Source organism: Berghia stephanieae, chromosome 9 (assembly GCF_034508935.2).
Source record: "Berghia stephanieae isolate SIO BIC M18660-M18661 chromosome 9, UCSD_Bste_1.3, whole genome shotgun sequence".
In the NCBI taxonomy this organism is placed as follows: Eukaryota; Metazoa; Mollusca; class Gastropoda; order Nudibranchia; family Aeolidiidae; genus Berghia; species Berghia stephanieae.
Window position 1 is genome coordinate 11,863,115 of NC_088368.1, and position 20,000 is coordinate 11,883,114.

Below are 20,000 nucleotides of genomic sequence, written 5' to 3' on the forward strand. Positions count from 1 at the left end.
TTAAGGGTGTGGAGATAGAGATGGAAAGAGGATGGAGAGGCCACATGAAAAAAATATTCTTGTCAAATTAATTTTAATGCTTTCTGCCGACCACCATGAACCAGTTTAGACATAAGTCTTTATGTATTTTTGGCTCCTAAGAACTAGGCATATTTATTGTCGGATTTCAGTGATGTTAATAATCGAAGGTCAAAGTTAATTTAATTCAGGTCTCATTGATAACAAAAAACGGTCACTTATCTTACTTCGTAAAACTTTTTTTTAATTTCCAAAGTCTTGTTAAAATAAAATTTGTGTTCTGATTTCTACATTAAAATTACAAGACCAATAAAAAGACATACACACACACACACACACACACACACACACACACATATATATATATATATATAATGATAATAATAAGGTATGAAATACTCTTTTTCCTCCTCCCTGCCACCTTTCCCTAGATCAGAAAAAAAATGGGTTTCCAACTTGAAAATTTACAAAACTATAAGGGACCTAATCGTTTCGTTTAATTTCATTTGCAGTGGAATCAACTGTATCGCAATGAAGGGTGTCATGGTGCTGGATGAAACTGCTATTGGAGGATTTAAAGAGGCAGTGCCATATCTCAAGATACAAATTGGTGGTGCACCTAGAGATTTATCGACTGAGCCATGCAAAGAGGAAGGTAGGGGTTTTCATCATCATCATCAGCAGCAGCAGAAACAACAGCAGCAGAAGCAACAGCAGCAGCAGCACCATCGTCATCATCATCATCATCATCATCATCATCATCATCATCATCATCACCATCACCATCATCGTCATCAGCATCTAAGTGGTTGTCATCGGCATCATCATTATCTTCCTTCACAGTGGATCTATTGAAATCATCCACGGTTGCTGTAATCATTTCAGCCAGAATATCTGGCTAACAAAACCTAAACTAGAAGCTCATCCATCTCATGCTGTTTCCAGAGTAAAAGATTAAATCTGGTCTACAAGATATGCACAGACCTGGCTACATTGCTTGAGAAAGATTCATATTTAGTTGAATGGTAACAAACCATGCGATTGATAAGTTGAATGAAAGAATAATTGTATAGATTTTCTTAATTGGGTCTAATATTCAACTTGACATAAGGCTATTTCTTTTTATTTCTTATCTTTAAAAATATAAAATTTTTAAACTAACCACGTCAAATTGTCATTTTTTGTTGGGCTTTCTTCAGTTGACATCAACTCATGCCCCCTTATCAACAAAGGTGAAGTCAGCATTTGCATGTACGAGTGTAATCCAGATGGGACAGGCCAGCAGTGTCCTAACGGCAAGTCATGTTGTCCTCTGGCCTGTGGTGGTGGTCAGTGTGTCGAATGTAAGTACTTTCTCTCTCTCTCTCTCTCTCTCTCTCTCTCTCTCTCTCTCTCTCTATATATATATATATATATATATATATATATGTATATATATCCCCTCTCTCTCTCTCTCTCTCTCTCTCTCTCTCTCTCTCTCTCTCTCTCTCTCTCTTGGTAGCTAGCTGTTTTGCCAGCTAGAACAGGTGAAGATTTTACTGAACTACGTATCATTTGTAGCATGAATGAAGTTGATACTCACTTAGTTCGTTGTTACTGTATACTCTATAAACCGCCTGAAAGATAATCTGGTCTCACCAAACTCTTTCATACAGACTTTGATTATTTAATATTGCACATTGTCTACTGTAATGGTAACGATTGTTTTATCTGGCAGAACTCTTTTGAAGATTTTAATTAAACACAAACCATTAATATATTTCTCATTGAAATACCAAATTTGTTGTTCAAAAAGTTGCTTTCCTTTTTCTTCTTCTTTTTCCTCCTGGTTCGTGTCCTTTGACGTATTTTATAATGATAATATTGTGTAATAATCGTGATTTCTCATCTTATTTTATCCAATGATCTCATCTTATCCCCAGTGGGCTACATGCATAAAGTTATTATCAGCATCACAATTTCGTATCCATACCACCCCGATTATAATGACACTAGTAGTCAGGAGTCCATGATCTTGCTGGCCCAACTAGCAAATCAAGTAAGTAAATTATCATTGCAGCATTGGAGAAACTATGGGAGATGTCAGTTGGAAGAGCACGTGATAGAATTATGTGCCAGTTACATCTTATTGAATCTTTCTAATTAAATTACAAAACTGTTGTATTTTGAAGTTTATATATTCATATATATACACACACACACACATATATATATATATATATATATATATATATATATATATATATATATATATATATATATGAGTGGTGGGTACTCGTAAGTATGAAAGTGCTCAATAATGATGGTTAGAGCTAATATAAAATATAAATTGTCACTCACTTATATATGGCCAAGACGTATGTTTCTGTGGCTTTCGTCCACGTCTTCAGTCGGCATAATCTATATTTATGAGTGTTGGTGGGTACTCGTAGGTACGAAAGTGCTCGATAATGATGATTAGAGCTAATATAGAATACAAATTGTCACTCACATTTTTTGTGGCCGAAACGTTCGTTTCTGTGTCTCTTTACACGTCCTCAGTCGGCGTAATCCTTAATAATATAAATTATAGAAATTAAAACCATAAAATAATAGTGCTCAACTTCCCTCTCCCCGGCCACGCAGAGTTGTTGTACCAGTAAGGTTGTGGTTTTGAGCCCCCATCACAGCAACTTAAAAAAATATTCTCTATTGTCTTCTGGCACTTTTCTACTCACTTCATTTCTTGTTGTTACCAATCTAATAACCTGCTATTTTCATTAAAATATAATGGAATGTATATTCATGTACATATATATATATATATATATATATATATATATATATATATATATATATATATATATATATATATATATATATATATTTATATATATATATATATATTTTTTTTTTTTTTATATATTCCATTATATTTTAATCTGTCACAAGGGGAGACACTGCACCACTGATTCACTGAATAAATATATGAAAAATGTCATTTCCTATTTAAAATTCGCCATTTTCTTTTATAATTTTTTTTTCTGACAGCTGCTAACATTTATGGCTGATAAAAAACTTCCTGGATACGAATCACTTGATGTTGTTGGCATTGTTAGAGCTCATGAAGTTAATTACCCCAACTCTACAGCACCACCAAGCAGTTCTGGCAGTGATGGTGGTGTTGCTTTAGCAGACCGGCGGAAAAGACAGGCAGAGTAAGTTTTTAATGATAGTGATGGTGGTGATGATGATGATGATGAGGAGGTTGGTATGGTGATGATGATGACGACGACGACGACGATGATGATGATGATGATGATGGTATGATGATGATAATGATCATAGTATGTTGATGATGATGATGATGATGATGATGATGATGATGATGATGATGATGATGATGATGATGATGATGATGATGATGATGATGCAGCTTTTAAATTATTTTTTTTCAACACACATCATCGATACTATAACACCGCTATCTCTTCCTTCTCATCTTTCTCCTTTTCCTCCTCCTCCTCCTCATTCTTCTTATTCTTTTGCTGCTACTATTGTTGCTGTTAATGTTACAACAACAACAACGACAACAACAACAACAACAACTGCAACAACTACTACTTCTACTACTACTACTACTACTACTACTACTACTACTACTACTACTACTACTACTACTACTACTACTACTACTACTACTATTACTACTACTACTACTACTACTACTACTACTACTACTACTACTACTACTACTAGTACTACCACTACTACTACTACTACTACTACTACTACTACTACTACTACTACTACTACTACTACTACTACTACTACTACTACTACTATACTATACTATACTATTACTATTACTACTACTACTACTACTACTACTACTACTACTACTACTACTACTACTACTACTACTACTACTACTACTACTACTACTACTACTACTACTTTCTATCTATCTATCTATCTATCTATCTATCGATCTATCTATCTATCTATTGCAACTGCCACAACTATATAACTTTTTTTCGTTAGATTAAAAATTTTTGTTGTATTTTTTTTTTGGTATCTCTTGCAGACCAACTTACACTACAATTATCATTCAATTGAAATTTAAGCAAGAGATTGACGCAGATGTCATGAACGACTTGAGGAATGACATGCTGTCTGAATACCTTCAAATTGACAACCAACCTCACAATGTTCTTAGTGTTTCTTTTGGTGGTGGTAAATGTCAAATTATTATTGCTGTTTGTTGTTACTATTGTTATTATTTATTTTGTTTTATGATGATGATGATGATGATGATGATGATGATGATGATGATGATGATGATGATGATGATGATGATGATGATGATGATGATGATGATGATGCGGCTATGTGGTCTAGTGGTATGACACTCGCTTTCGGATCGGAAGGTCCTGGGTTCAAGCCTCGCGCTCGGCGCATAGTTGAGTCCTTGGAAAAGGCTCTTTACTCGCATTCTCTCACCGTACTCAGGTCTAGGTGTAAATGAGTACCTGGTCGTTAACAGCGTTGTCTTTATCCGAAAAATTGTAATATTGCCTAACAGGCGTCATGTTAAATGTTGCTGTTGACCAGGGACTCCTTGTAAAGCGCTTTGAGCACATTCAGTGGATATTGCACTATATAAAGCTCAATTTTTTTTTTTAAATGATGATGATGATGATGATGATGATGATGATGATGATGATGATGATTTTTAATGGATATTGTATATGGGTCGTGGAGAGATGGATTGTCCTAGTTTCCCCAGTGTGAACTTAACAATCACAATTTGGATAAAATGTTGGTTAATAGATAGTTCGAAGATGACGTCACTCAGGACTTTGTTATAGTTTTTTTTGCCATCCGCGTTTATGAATAATGCTCACTGAACTGATTAACCTGACTATAATCGTTTATGGATACACACAGTTTTGTGTGTTGGTCCGTTACACTTCCGGATGGCAATGTTATGATCTTCTTAGCCAAGCGCATACTATCTATAATCGATTTCCTACTTCAGATTTTAATTGGACCTCACCACCATTTCACATCTGTGTAAAATCTAATTTGGACAAATTCAAAAGAATTTTAGCTTGTTTCATCCGGTAGTCAAAACACTGAACTGACATAGGAATGTGAGAGCTCCATTAACGAACATTTTATCCAAATTGTTATTTTTGGTTTCTCACTGGAGAAACAGGGATAAACCATGTATATAATTTACATCAAAACTCATCCCAAAAAAATGTTCTTGTTATTTTATAAAGTTAGGATAAAATTCTAATTTTACTGCTTGGCATTTAAAAAAAAAAACAGTCTTGAAGTTGTAGGTAAGATTGAGTTTAATTTAAAAAGCCAGATGATATTGATGTTTCAAATTTTCCCCTTCTTATTTGTGAAATCGAGGACAAGCAATGGATTTGACCTAATTCTATTGATGAGTTTGAGATGATGTCATTATTTTTTAAAGATAAATTTGAATATGTTGAGAAGGACATTTAACTCAAATCTAAAACCCTTTAATATAATATAATTTGACAGAAGACTGTCGTTATATGAGATGTCATGGCAAGGGTATTTGTGTAGTGGAGTATGGAGGAATGAAAAAATGTGTCTGTCCCAAAGGGAAATCTGGTCCATCTTGCACTCTTACTAGTAAGTACAATACATTGTGTCTCCTGATTAACACTTTAAGGCGAGCCTTAATTTTGTCCAATTTAATATTCCTCTATAATGTATCCATATATAATTGCTGACAAAACTTTTTATCAAGAGTGGTAACAGAAATGTAAAGTGGGATCGAACTACTATCTCCTTCTTCTTCTTCTTCTTCTTCTTCTTCTTCTTCTTCTTCTTCTTCTTCTTCTTCTTCTTCTTCTTCTTCTTCTTCTTCTTCTTCTTCTTCTTCTTCTTCTTCTTCTTCTTCTTCTTCTTCTTCTTCTTCTTCTTCTTTCTTCTTCTTCTTCTTCTTCTTCTTTTCTTCTTCCTTCTTTCTTCTTTCTTCTTCTTCTTCTTCTTCTTCTTCTTCTTCTTCTTCTTCTTCTTCTTCTTCTTCTTCTTCTTCTTCTTCTTCTTCTTCTTCTTCTTCTTCTTCTCTCTCTCTTTCTCTCCCTTCTCCTCCTCCTCCTCCTCTCCTCTCCTCTCTCCTCCTCTCCTCTCCTCCCTCCTCCTCCTCCTCCTCTCTCTTCTCCTTCTCTCTTCTTCTTCTTCTCTTCTCTCTCTCTCTTCTTCTTCTTCTTCTTCTTCTTCTTCTTCTTCTTCTTCTTCTTCTTCTTCTTCTTTTTTCTTCTTTCTTCTTCTTCTTCTTCTTCTTCTTCTTCTTCTCTTCTTCTTCTTTTTTCTTCTTCTTCTTCTTCTTCTTCTTTTTTCTTCTTCTTCTTCTTCTCCTCCTCCTCCTCCTCCCCCTCCAATTCACAAAGTGATTATATGATTTGTACACAGATTCTGTTAATATAATAATAGAATAATAATAGGATAAACCAGGACTACTTGAATGAAAAGATATAGTTTTAAAATAAAATATTTAAGTTAAATTTTAAATTGACACCTCTTGACATGAGGTTTTCCCTTTGTAAATTAAAAATCTGATTATTACTAATTTTTTATTTATTTATTTTTTTAATTTTTTATTTTTGTGAACATGGTGGTGGCTCAACGGTGTGATGCGCCTTGACTTATAGAAAAGTTAATCGATTTTAAACGTTGTTAGAGACAGGATAGGAAAAAGTGATTTCAAAGACTATGGTTGGGGCATTGTTTTCTTGGGTAAGGCACATATTGTCATTTACTTCAATCTACCCAGGGTAGAAATTGATATTGCAAGAGTATAAGTACAAAAAGAGTGCTTAAGAGGAAACTGATTCTGGATGAAATATGAATTGCTTCCAATTATCATCGCACACCAGTCCCTCAATTGGAACCTCCTAGTGACACGAAATGTGGGGCATTCGAAGCAGGCATGGAGGTGCTCACTGTCTAACGAACTGAAGATGGCAGGCTACCAAAGAGATGGCCAAAGACAGAAGTAGATGGCAGACGCTGGCAGAGGCCCTATGCTCCACAAGGATTGAAGAGGATTAAGATCCAATTGGCCTGCTGAAGGAATAAATGAAGCATTAGGAAACACTTTGAAACTTTAGGAATGAGTTTTATGAATATTAATTATCTTACAGAACCTCTCCATTCTGCTTATAAGGCCTTTCATAGTAACTGAAACTGCCCTAATGAAAATCAACACCGACATTCTTAATGCCAGTGACAAAAATAATGTATGTCTTTTAGCTATTTTGGATCAATCTAAAGCTTTTGAAAACAGATCATGGTATGCTCCTGAATAGGTTAAACAAGACTTTTGGTATAGTGGGAAAGGCCCTTGACTGGCTGACCTTACCTAAGGGGAGGGGGGGGGGGGGGGAATGGTAGTGAGTTGTGGCGCAAGAAATGCATTTTTTTTCAACCACTGTAAATCGCATTGAGTATTATTTGAAAATGCGATATACAAATGCCATCTATTATAATTATTATTATTATTATTATTATTATTATTATTATTATTATTATTATTATTATTATTATTATTATTATTATATTATTATTATTATTATTATTATTATTATTATTATTTTTAATGTGGAGTTTTTATTATTATGTTTTATATATCTTATACAGACTGTTTTGATGACGATGGCAAATCAATGTGTATGAACGGAGGAACCTGTGAAAGAAATTACTATAACTACCAATCCTCATACTGTAAATGTCAGGACGGCTTTGGAGGGGAGATGTGTCAAGGTGAGAAATGAAAAAAAAGTATATAATGATAATGATGATATTTTGATTTGTCATTCAACAAAACTCATTGTTAGATACATTTTTATTCTTATCGATGATGATTATTGATGATGACGACGATACTGATGCTGATTACTATTATTATTACAGTCCAAGCTGGTTTATTTGGGATGGTTTGGTTCCCGACAAAAAATCATTCCAATTAAGTGGCGGCCATGATTGAGCAATTTTTCAGATTTACCATAGTCCACTCTGCATTTATCCATACCTAAAAGCACAGCATTAATACGTTTTAGTGATGTAACGCCTTTTCAATACGCTTTTGGTGACCAAACTGGTAATGATTGCAAAACTATAGAAGGAATGAAATTGACATCACTCAGCTCTTTGTTATTGTTTTTAGATAGCCATTTATGATATGATTTAATTATTTCTTTAAAATCTGTCAATCAGACTTACTAACTTACTTAATTCTCTTCTGGCCTTGAGGCACATAGGGCATCCACCAGACATCTCCTTCGGCTGTTTTTGCGGTGGCTGTATTCCAGGACAGGCCTGCTTCCTTTATTTCTTTTTCCGTGGTCCTTTGCCAGGTTTCTTTTGGCCTCCCCGCTTTCTCTTCCCATTTGCTGTCCAGTACAGGGCTGTGGGAAATGACCCTTTTTCCATTCTGGCCACATGGCCCAGCCAACACCATCTTCTTTTTATTTGACTTTTATTGTTAGTGCAGTCAGCATTCTTTAATAGATCCACTGTTTTTAATTTTGTAGGCCAAAATATGTTGAAAATTCTTTTTAGACAGTTGTTTTGAAAGGTTTCTAGCTTTTGTATTATCAAGGATGTTATTTTCCAGCTTTCACTTCCTTAAAGCAGTACACTTAAGACATTGCTTTTCAATCAGACTATAAACGTTCAATGTTACACATAGTTTTGTGTATTGGTACATTATATCTGGATGACGGATGTTGTGAGCATTTTGACTAAAAGCACAGCATTAATAGAAGAAACGTATTTGACATACTCAACTCGTTATTATTGTTTTTATACAGCCAGTTGGCTGATCTGATTAGTTCTATCAATCAGACTGTTATGCTGTGTGTTTAAGTAAAATACTCACAACATCCCCAGTCAGATATAACGTACCAACACACAAAACTTTTGACGTTTAAAGTCTGAGTGATAGAATTTAGTGGCTGTTGACCCATGACCATGAATGTGAGTGACGATGGCAGTCGATGACAATGACAAGGGATACAAGTAAATTCTATTGGTCACATCTCTGTGATGAACAGTACGACCACACACCCGGTTAACTATTACGTTAGACAAATTTGCATTTTATGAACCATTGTTTTAAATGATTGAAGACAAGGAAAAAACTCTTTAATGGGGATGGTCATTGCCAAAGTTCATCACCATTAAGTGGCGGGCCCTCCCAAATAAGTGGCTGGGAATTGGAAAGGGTATGACTTTATTTTAAAGAAAAAATTCCATTCCCAAGGAATCGTCCCAATAAAGTGGCGTCCCCAATACCGGCTTGGACTGTATTATTATTATTATTATTATTATTATTATTATTATTATTATTATTATTATTATTATTATTATTATTATTATTATTGTTGTTGTTTTTGTTGTTTTTGTGGTTGGTTGGTTTGTTTGTTGGTTACTTGGTTGATTGGCTAGCTGGTTGGTAGCTGGCTGGCTGGTTTGGTTTGGGTTGGGGTGAGTGGGTGGGTGGGTGGGTGGGTGGGTTGTTGTTGCTGTTGTTGTTGTTGTTGTTGTTGTTGTTGTTGTTAATATTACTAATATTATTATTATTATTTTTTATATTATTATTATTATTATTGTTATTATTATTATTATTATTATTATTATTATTATTTATTATTATTATTATTATTATTATTATTATTATTATTATTATTATTTATTATTATTATTAGTATTATTATTATTATTATTATTATTATTATTATTATTATTTTTATTATGAAGGTGTTATATTCATTTTTTTGTTTAGCAAATCAACTGCACATCTTTGCAATTTGAAACAAGAAAATAGATAGTGCTCAAGCTGTCTGCTTTTTTCAAAGCTCATGTTCACTTAAAAAGGATAATATGATATCATAACATCTAACATGTCTCTTCAACATTGCAACGTGTGTTTGCAAGCTTTCTTTTTAAAAGTAAAATTAGATATGATTTTTATAAAATGACAAGGATGATTATCTTATCTTCTTAAAGATAAATGGTACATATATTTCCAAACGCCGTATATGTTATGAAACAATTGTAATAAATCAAAATCACAAACATCAACATCCATCGTATCCATATCTTAATGATTTAAAATCTTTGTAGGCCAATTTTTTATCATGATCCAAATTCGTCCACTTTTTGTTCCCTAGTCGATTACTGCTCATTCTACAATCCCGGGGCTTGTAATAAAGGCGTTTGCAAATTTGAAGAAAAGACGATGAAACTCTGTGATTGCCCAAACGGAACTGGAGGACTTTTCTGTGAGCTCGACTACGCTGATAGTAAGTAAAATGAAAACTATGGTTGTCTGTTTCACATGTTCAAAGATAAATCCGTTATTCTTACTTTTATATAGGCTAAATTATACAAGGTAAAATTTTGGTTTGGTAGTTCATATTTGAAGTTTTGCCAATTTTCTTTTTCGTGTTTACTGATACATTCAGCAGAAGGTAATTATATTTTGGGGTAGGTAAAAGTCTAAGAAACACCACACTCAGGACATTAAGTGCTAGGCCATGTGATTTGTACTTCCTCAATGGGCAACCCTGCAGTGATGTGGATGACGTCAAAGTCTTATATAAATTTTCAGAAATGAAATTAATGTAAATTTTAATCGGCTTTAAGGAAAACATGCATATATATAAAGGGGGAAATTGTTATTATAGGAGAACCAACCCTGATAATTTCACACGAAGTGAAATTGAGATACAGGGGAAAACTGTTGGAAACCCAAATCTTGGGTTTTTGATATTTCAGTTGTAATTACTCTTTCAGCTTTTGAGATTGGTGTCAGAAATTCATTGGAGACACATTTTGGGTTGCATGTCAGTAAATTTTATTGAAATTCATATTTATGGGTTATAGTCACGTGAGTGGGTCATGAACTATGCACTGAATTGGTATGCTCTTATTTATCAATTTTATGTTTTCTCGCTTGGGCGTCTATAAAACGCCATATCTATGGGTCTAATTAAGATATCAAGATAGATTAAACTGTAAAATACTCAGCAATACATGACTTTATGACATGATACAATTGATATCTTATTTTCATTGATTGGTAGATTTAGTTGGGTTTTCCTTGGCGGCCAATGAAATTGTTAGGTCTAGTTGGGTTTTCCTGGGTGGCCAATGAAATAGTTAGGTTTAGTTGGGTGGCCAATGAAATTGGTAGGTTTATTTGGGTTTTCCAGGGTGGCCACACATAGATATGAAGATTGTTGCTGGCATCGTCACCCATTCCTATTTTTGCTTTTTTTTTTTTTTTGTCCCCAGATCTGACTATGTGTGAGACTCTCTCTCGTCTGACGCGCTATGTTGTCGACACTTTGACTGGAAAGAGGAATGATAGCAAATTGAAAGTTCCCATTTCACAGTTCTTAATGGAATCCGGCCACTCTGGAGGGGAGTTGAGTGTGCCTACTTGTTGGGATCACGGCCCTAATCACTATGGTAATTGTGGATTTTCTGCTTGTGTTTGTGTGTGTGGGTGGGTGGGTCTGTGCATGTCTATGTGTTTGTGTGTTTTCTCATACTTTTGAGTAAACGTTTTGAATATGTTTTTTTGTGTCTGTATTTTGCTTTTCCCTCCCCCCCCCCCCCCCCGCTCTCTCTCTCTCTCTCTCTCTCTCTCTCTCTCTCTCTCTCTCTCTCTATCTATCTCTCTCTCTCTTTCTCTCACTCTCTCTCTATCTATCTCTCTTTCCCTCTCTCTCACCCTCTCTCTCTCTCTCTCTCTCTCTCTCTCTCTCTCTCTCTCTCTCTCTCCCTCCCCCTCCCTCTCTCATTCTATGTGTTTCTCTCTTTCTTTATTCACTTTATTTAAGGATAAGAATCAAATGAGATCTTCATAGAACATGCATGAACTTTTCAAGTTTGGGGAATGAGGAATGAGTTAATTTCAAAAATTGTATAAGACAAGCTGCTAAATCAGGACATTGCTGTTTCACACAAATCTTGTTGATTAAGCAGTGACTTGAGTAATGATTGGGGGTCCTGATAGCTCCGTTGGTAAAGTACTCGCTTCACACCAAGATCGATCCCGGGTACAGTCAATATTTTTTTCTTCCTCACCCCCCCTCCCCCCTGTCCACCCAGCTGTGATTGTGTATCTGGGTCTGTTAGATCCGGCAGAAATTACTTTGCTATGGACTAGCATCCTATCCAATGGGTAGCATCCAATTGCTGTTGTCCATTTCACGCTATAAAAACCGGGATGGCTCTGAAGGATGATGTTTTTTTAAATAGTAATCATTGTATACAAAGAAAAACACAAACAGTCTACTTATCATTGTGGGAAATAGTATTACGGGTAAATACTTTTTAAAGCTCATTCATCATGTCTTCAGGTTTATGCAAAAAGACAAGTCTGACACGTATAACCTGACATATTCTCATGACTTGTTTGCTGCAGAACTCTTAATATTTTCTCTCTGTCTACATCTATGCAATATTAACTCTTTCAGTGCTAAGGCTATATTCGCATTTCCGTTACAAAATGGCTGACACCTGATTGAGCTAGCATGAGAATGACAAGCTAAGACAAAGCGACATTTGAATTCAGTGCAAAATCTCAATTAAAATACCACCCCCCCCCCCCCCCTCTAGGGCCAATTAAATGTTCTAATGAAAAAAATGATACCATTCGTTCAATTGATAGTACTTTTGTCGAAAGTTGGATGGGATTACATTATTATTTTTGCCTTTCAAGACCGACTGCACTGTGCGGCCATTGGCCAGTAGAACAGATTCTGCTTGGGCCACACAGTGCGGCCAATGGCGCTGAAAGAGTTAACATCAACAATGTATGTTTATAGTCTGTCATTAACATGCATGCAAATGTATTGTATTGTTTCGTCTTGTAACAAAGTCAAAGAATCTTGATCATGGTCAGTATTCCTTACAACACACAGAGTAGACTTATCTCTCCAGTGGATACCGGGACATTCAAATATACCAGGAAATGACAATGCAGAGAGACTAGCCAGACTCAGATCAACAATTTTACAACCATCAATTCCAGTATCCTTAGACACAGCGAAACAAATAATCAAAACAAATAAGAGAGAAGAATGGATGAACAGTTGGGCAATGAGCACCACGGGTAGATGTATGTTTTCCCATATGACCACTCCTGTAAAGACTGATTGCATAAATAAGCTCAGAAGACACCAGCAAAGCATCATGTTTCAACTAAGAACACAACACATACCGCTCAACAACCATTTAAGCAAAATTACAAAAGACACATCCCCTTCCTGCCCCCTATGTCAACACCCCAATGAAACAGTAACACACCACTTGCTTGAATGTCAACCTCTTGAAGACCTGAGATGCACATTCCTCCCACCAAATCCAAGCATCAGTAACACACTTTATAGTCACCTGGAACAACTACAAAAGACGTCCAACTTCCACGTCATGGCACAAGACCGAAGGGCTAGAGCTCAGGTGGTCGCTGATTCGGATAAGTAAGTAAGTAAGTAAGTAAGTAAGTAAGTAAGTAAGATCATGGTCAGTGACCAGATGTGTGACAGAGATTGCAAAACCCTTGCTATGTCCTTGGGTAAGGCATTTAACACACGCAACCCCACTTGACTCAGGTGTGAATGAGTACCTTGTTATTGGCAGTGGCGGATATTCGAATAGTGCTTGTACAAAAAGGACACCTCACATGCAATGTGTATATATCTACACATGGGCAGTAAGGGAAGTAAAAAAAAAAGGCGGGGTGGGGGGTGAAGCTGACAGATTCTTCTTTTATTAAATTATACTAACTTTGGTTTATTTCCACATGAGCTATGAATTAATTTTTAATTCCCCCCCCCCCTTCCTCTATCTCTATCTCTCTCGTCTATCGCTCTCATCTTTCTTTCTCTTTCTCTCTCTCTCTCTCTCTCTCTCTCTCTGGGTGGGGATCCTGACCTCCCATAGCGGGCAGGGAGGTACATACTGTGTCTTCTATCCCCTTATATCTGATATCCAACATGCTTTCTGTCTGTGTCTCGGAATGAGATTACTTGGTTTTGTCCTGGCACTGGCCGGAATCCTAGCTGGGAGGGAAACAGTCAAATGCATAGTGATTGTTTTGGGAGATGATATTTTTTTCCTTGTAAATCATCTCTCTGTTATGTATTATTATTTTTATTTTGAATGTATAATGTAAGCATTTGAGTGTGTTCCTCTTTGTTGGATTTTGTGCTTGTGTCCGGATGAGACTTGTAGGTGATTTCAAACTGAGTACATTGGTGGTATGCTCTTGGAATCTACATCTGATCCCTATTTGTTCTCAGTTCCCCTTTGTCTTACTTTTTCTTGGGTGCTTTAATTGTAATTCTATAACTTTTTACTGTCCCATTTTCTTCCTATTTACTGGCGCTGATATAACCTAAATGTGTTGCAAGCGCCGTAAAACCCTTAAAAACAAAAACAAAATCTCTCTCTCTCTCTCTCTCTCTCTCTCTCTCTCTCTCTCTCTCTCTCTCTCTCTCTCTCTCTCTCTCTGTGTGTGTGTCTCTCTCTCTCTTACTCTCTCTTTTCCATTTTTCATCTCCAGGAGAGTTCAAATACTTTTGTGATTACAACATCAAGACAGGCAAGATAATGGGAGAATGCAGATGTGTTAATGGCTATGGTCAACCCAATTACTGGAAATTCGAACATGGCGAGTGTATAAGTAAGTTCAAGCCATTACAACAATATATTTTTACTTCAACCAGATGGCATGGCATGCCTCTTAGTTTTTATTAAGAGAGCAGAAAACGCAATGCAGCTGTGGATTCTCATAGTCACATGTGCATATATATATATATATATATATATATATATATATATATATATATATATATATATATATATATATATATATATATATATATATTATATATATACATGGTGACAGTAATATTGATAATGAAGATATTAATAATGATAATAATAATAACAATAATAATAATAATAATAATAATAATAATAATAATAATAATAATAATAATAATAATAATAATAATAATAATGATGATGATGATGATGATGATGATACTGATGCTGATGATTAATAATAATAATAATAATAATAATAATAATAATAATAATAATAATAATAATAATAATAATAATAATAATAATAATAATAATAATAATAATAATAATGATGAGGATGATGATGATGATGGTTATAATGATAAAAATAATGATGTTTATAATAATGATGATGATGATGATGATGATGATGATGATGATGATGATGATGATGATGATGATGATGCTGTTTCTGATGATGATGATGATGATGATGAGGATGATGATGAGGATGATGATGATGATGATGATGATGATGATGATGATGATGATGATGATGATGATGATGATGAGGATGACAATGACGACGACAATGACGATGATGATGGTGATGATGATGATGATGATAATATGAATAATTATATAGTAATAGCAGTAATAGAAGTAAAAATAGTAAAAGTAGATGAAGTAGCAGTAGTAGTAGTGGTAGTGATAGTGGTAGTAGTGGTGGTAGTAGGTGTAGTAGTAGAAGTAGCAGTAGCACCAGCCAGCGCTGCTGCGGCTGCTGCTGTTGTTGTTGTTGTTGTACAAAAGGAAAGAAAATGGGTATAACAATTTCTCTATCCATAAACTTAAAGGAAATCCAATTTTTTAAATCCATGTTGTGACATTTCAGGCAGCGATATCAATGGATGCAATGTTAGACTCTCTTGTTTTTAACATGGCGACTAAAATCACAAAATGGTCAAAACGAGAGCTGGTGTCTGCTTTTTGTTTACGACAGGAAAAAACAAACTTGAAATTAATCTTGAAATAACCAAAACATATGTGTCAGTGCATGACATAATCAGTCGGAAGGTGAAAATTTTGGATTAGCATTTTTTGGCATTTTCTGAAAGAATATGCTCCCCAGAGCATTTTAATCTTTATTTGAAGTATGCTTTTTGCTGGTGCTTTTTCGTGAAAGTATGGTCAGATGTATGGGAAAGGTATCCAGCAACTTTTCTCAAATTTCATACCTTTTCAACTGACTAGCTGTAAAAAATATTTAGAAGTGAAATTAGGCTTTGATATTTCCGGAAGATGTGCAAAAAGGGTTGATTTAATCATTTATGTCAAGAACAAATTTTTTGATAAAAATTGACATTCTAATTAAACTTGGCAATATCGCAGTTCAAACCTTTTCACCATCCGACTGATTAGGTCATTCACTGTAACATAATGTCAGAATGCAATACCTAAGTCTCGGGTTTATCAGTGGTGATTTAGTTTCAGAGGCGGTTGGTCTTACAACTATAGAAAACGAACCCTAATTTCGTCGCTCAAAAGCCTATAAAATCAAATGTGATAGGAGACCAAAGATGTGGAAGATTACTTTGAAACATTAAATTCAACAAAGTACTATAGTATTATTTATGAAATTGTCCATGGCAACAAAGTACTATAGTATTATTTATGAAACTGTCCATGGCAACAAAGTACTATAGTATTATTTATGAAACTGTCCATGGCAACAAAGTACTATAGTATTATTTATGAAACTGTCCATGGCAACAAAGTACTATAGTATTATTTACGAAACTGTCCATGGCAACAAAGTACTATAGTATTATTTATGAAACTGTCCATGGCAACAAAGTACTATGGTATTATTTATGAAACTGTCCATGGCAACAAAGTACTATAGTATTATTTATGAAACTGTCCATGGCAACAAAGTACTATAGTATTATTTATGAAACTGTCCATGGCAACAAAGTACTATAGTATTATTTATGAAACTGTCCATGGCTTATTAGGGTATCAGAACGTTTGTGCCTAATGGTTCCATGCAATAATGTTGACATAAGAACACAAGCTTCAAAGAGAAGAGTGGAAGTTTCCAAAACCTAATATACAAAATAGAGCTGCAATATAACACAACAAAACTCATTGACAGTTTAGGTTTGGAGAAAAATGCAATATTGTCTTGAAAGAAACAATATATGTTCTTTCCAAGACCTTATTAAGACAACGCCAGCATAATAATTACATACATAAAATAAGAAAATTCCTATATGAAATGAGTTCCCTCAAGAATTGATAGAAACTATAAACAATACAGAATTAACAAAAATCTTAGAAACATAGGAGAAAAAAGCAAATAATGATATGATTACAGTTTGATTTTGAAGTGTGTTTGTGTGTGTGTGTGTGTGTGTGTGTGTGTGTGTGTGTGTGTGTGTGCGCGTGTTTGCGTGTGTTTGTCTTGATAAAAAATGAACTGTAGTCTGTATCATCTATTTAAGAGGCTACTACAATGGTCTCGGGAGAAGAAGGAGAACCTTCTAGATTGGTGTCAAAAAGATAGCATCATCGAGACACACTTCATTGTTTGCCCTAGTGGGGACTGTCAATCAAAACATAATCTGCTGGAATATTGATACCACAGTCCATCTGGCACCGCCCATTACATGTTTGTGCTCTTACAGCACCAATTGGGGGGTGGGGGGGGGGGATGGCGGTACCAGGAGGAAGATCTTGTTGAGGATGTTCAAGTGTGGTTTTCAAAACTTGGCGACCAATTCCTTTGGTTGGGCATCTTTTCCCTGTACTTATGCTTACAAAAATGCATTGATCTCCATGGAGACTTCATTTAAAAGTAAACTCTATGGAAAATGTTTTGAGTTAAGACAAGATACCTGTTTCATTTTTTGGACATCCCTTCTATTAGTAGAAGTAGTAGTAGTAGTAGTAGTAGTAGTAGTAGTAGTAGTAGTGGTAGTGGTAGTGGTAGTAGTAGTAGTAGTAGTAGTAGTAGTAGTAGTAGTAGTAGTAGTAGTAGTAGTAGTAGTAGTTACTGATGTTGTTTTTGTTGTTTCTGTTATTATTATTATTTTTTTTTAAGCTCAAGATTATTATCATATTCATTCTGGGAATTTAGAAATCTAGGTTGTATGACAATGTCATGGAAAATAGCATAATATATTTTGCTTAGAGAGATTTCATGTTGTTATACACATCTTTTTATATCACGGACCCATCAGTTCACAGTGTGAGAACACCTTGTAGTTCCAGGAGGAAGAAGATCTTGTTGAGGATGTTCAAGTTTGGTTTTCAAAACTTGGCGACCAATTCCTTTGGTTGGGCATCTTTTCCCTGTACTTATGCTTACAAAAATGCATTGATCTCCATGGAGACTTCATTTAAAAGTAAATTCTATGGAAAATGTTTTGAGTTAAGACAAGATACCTGTTTCATTTTTTGGACATCCCTTCTATTAGTAGAAGTATTAGTAGTAGTAGTAGTAGTAGTAGTAGTAGTAGTAGAAGTAGTAGTAGTAGTAGTAGTAGTGGTAGTAGTAATAGTAGTAGTAGTAGTAGTTTGTAGTAGTAGTTAGTAGTAGTATAGTAGTAGTAGTATAAGTAAATGTAGTAGTAGTAGTAGTAGTAGTATAGTAGTAGTAGTAAGTAGTAGTAGTAGTTATGATAGTTTGTTTTTTGTTGTTTCTGTTATTATTATTATTTTTTTTAAGCTCAAGATTATTATCATATTCATTCTGGGAATTTAGAAATCTAGGTTGTATGAAAATGTCTTGGAAAATAGCATTATATATTTTGCTTAGAGAGATTTCATGTTGTTATACACATCTTTTTATATCACGGACCCATCAGTTCACAGTGTGAGAACACCTTGTAGTTCCAATCCATGCTACTCAAACGGAACCTGTGTTCCTTTAGGAAAGGAAGATTACTACTGTAGATGTCCTCACGGTTTAGAAGGCAAGCGTTGTGAGAAACATATATTCTGTAAGTAACTCAAAAGATGCATCGTATTTTCGATATGTTTTTTTTTAATCAACTCCTCTTCCTCACCCTCCTCTTTATTTTCCTTCACCCCCCCCCCCCCCCCCCGTTCTCTCTCTCTCTCTCTCTCTCTCTCTCTCTCTCTCTCTCTCTCTCTCTCCTCTCTCTCTCTCTCTCTGTGTGTGTGTGTGTGTGTGTGTGTGTGTGTATGTTTGTTCCCCTTTTCTCTAAGATATAATTTTGATGGTGCTCTTAAATAACATACAATTATAAGCTATGACATATTTAAGTCGTAATATTTCATATATTCCAATGATTGCAACTATGATTATACTGAGATTAAAATTTCCCAATTAAAAAAAAAATATTCCAAAATTTTTATGTCAGTTTTTTATTTGTTGTTAACTTAACTCTCAAACTCAATTCTGTTCTCTACTCCTAGCTTGTCCTTATGAGATGATGCCGCTCAAAAGTAAATATGGTTACACCAGGTCCTGCATGGGCCAAGCCTGTCCTTTTGGTTTCGAATGCCACAATATTGGCAATGATTCAAACTGTTGTTTTGATGACCGTAAGTATTTTGTTGTTTAATACTTAAATTAATGAATCAATTCATCAGTCAATCAATCAATCAATCAATCAATCAATCAAGCAATTATATAATCAATCAAGTAAGCAATCAGTCAATCAAACAATAAATCTATTAATCAATAAAATGACCCGACAATCAACTTTAATAGTAATACTTATTTATTTATTTTCTTTTTTTTTTTTTACAAAATACTTTTCAATTGCCTTTTGAATATAATAAATACATACATATGGGAGCCAAATATAAACAACTAGAGAGAGAAACATGCTGAACTGATTGTAAAACAAAATGTGATAAAACATTTCTTCATATCTGTTAAGGGAAATTTATATTTGACATTTCCTGCAATCAATGAGTTTGAATATATTATAATTTCTTCTTCTTCTTCTCTTCCTCTTCTTCTCTTCTTCTCTTCTTCTTCTTCTCTTTCTTCTTCTTTCTTCTTCTTCTTCTTCTCTTCTTCTTCTTCTTTCTTCTTTCTTTCTTTCTTTCTTCTTCTTCTTCTCTTCTTCTTTCTTCTTCTCTTCTTCTTT

The 20,000-nt window shown here is 34.7% G+C and overlaps 1 protein-coding gene across 1 annotated transcript in view; it reads left to right on the top strand.

Moving 5' to 3' along the window:
- Positions 1 to 20,000, top strand: part of LOC144979692 (uncharacterized) — a gene marked incomplete in the record, with an annotated part of 219,627 nt that overhangs the window by 103,129 nt on the left and 96,498 nt on the right. Inside the window, 12 exon segments of the mRNA XM_078926613.1 lie at positions 531 to 673; positions 1,218 to 1,361; positions 1,941 to 2,056; positions 3,049 to 3,215; positions 4,085 to 4,233; positions 5,560 to 5,673; positions 7,687 to 7,809; positions 10,221 to 10,352; positions 11,347 to 11,523; positions 14,627 to 14,746; positions 18,744 to 18,878; positions 19,318 to 19,446. Of these exon segments, the coding sequence (XP_078782739.1) occupies positions 531 to 673; positions 1,218 to 1,361; positions 1,941 to 2,056; positions 3,049 to 3,215; positions 4,085 to 4,233; positions 5,560 to 5,673; positions 7,687 to 7,809; positions 10,221 to 10,352; positions 11,347 to 11,523; positions 14,627 to 14,746; positions 18,744 to 18,878; positions 19,318 to 19,446 (1,649 nt within the window).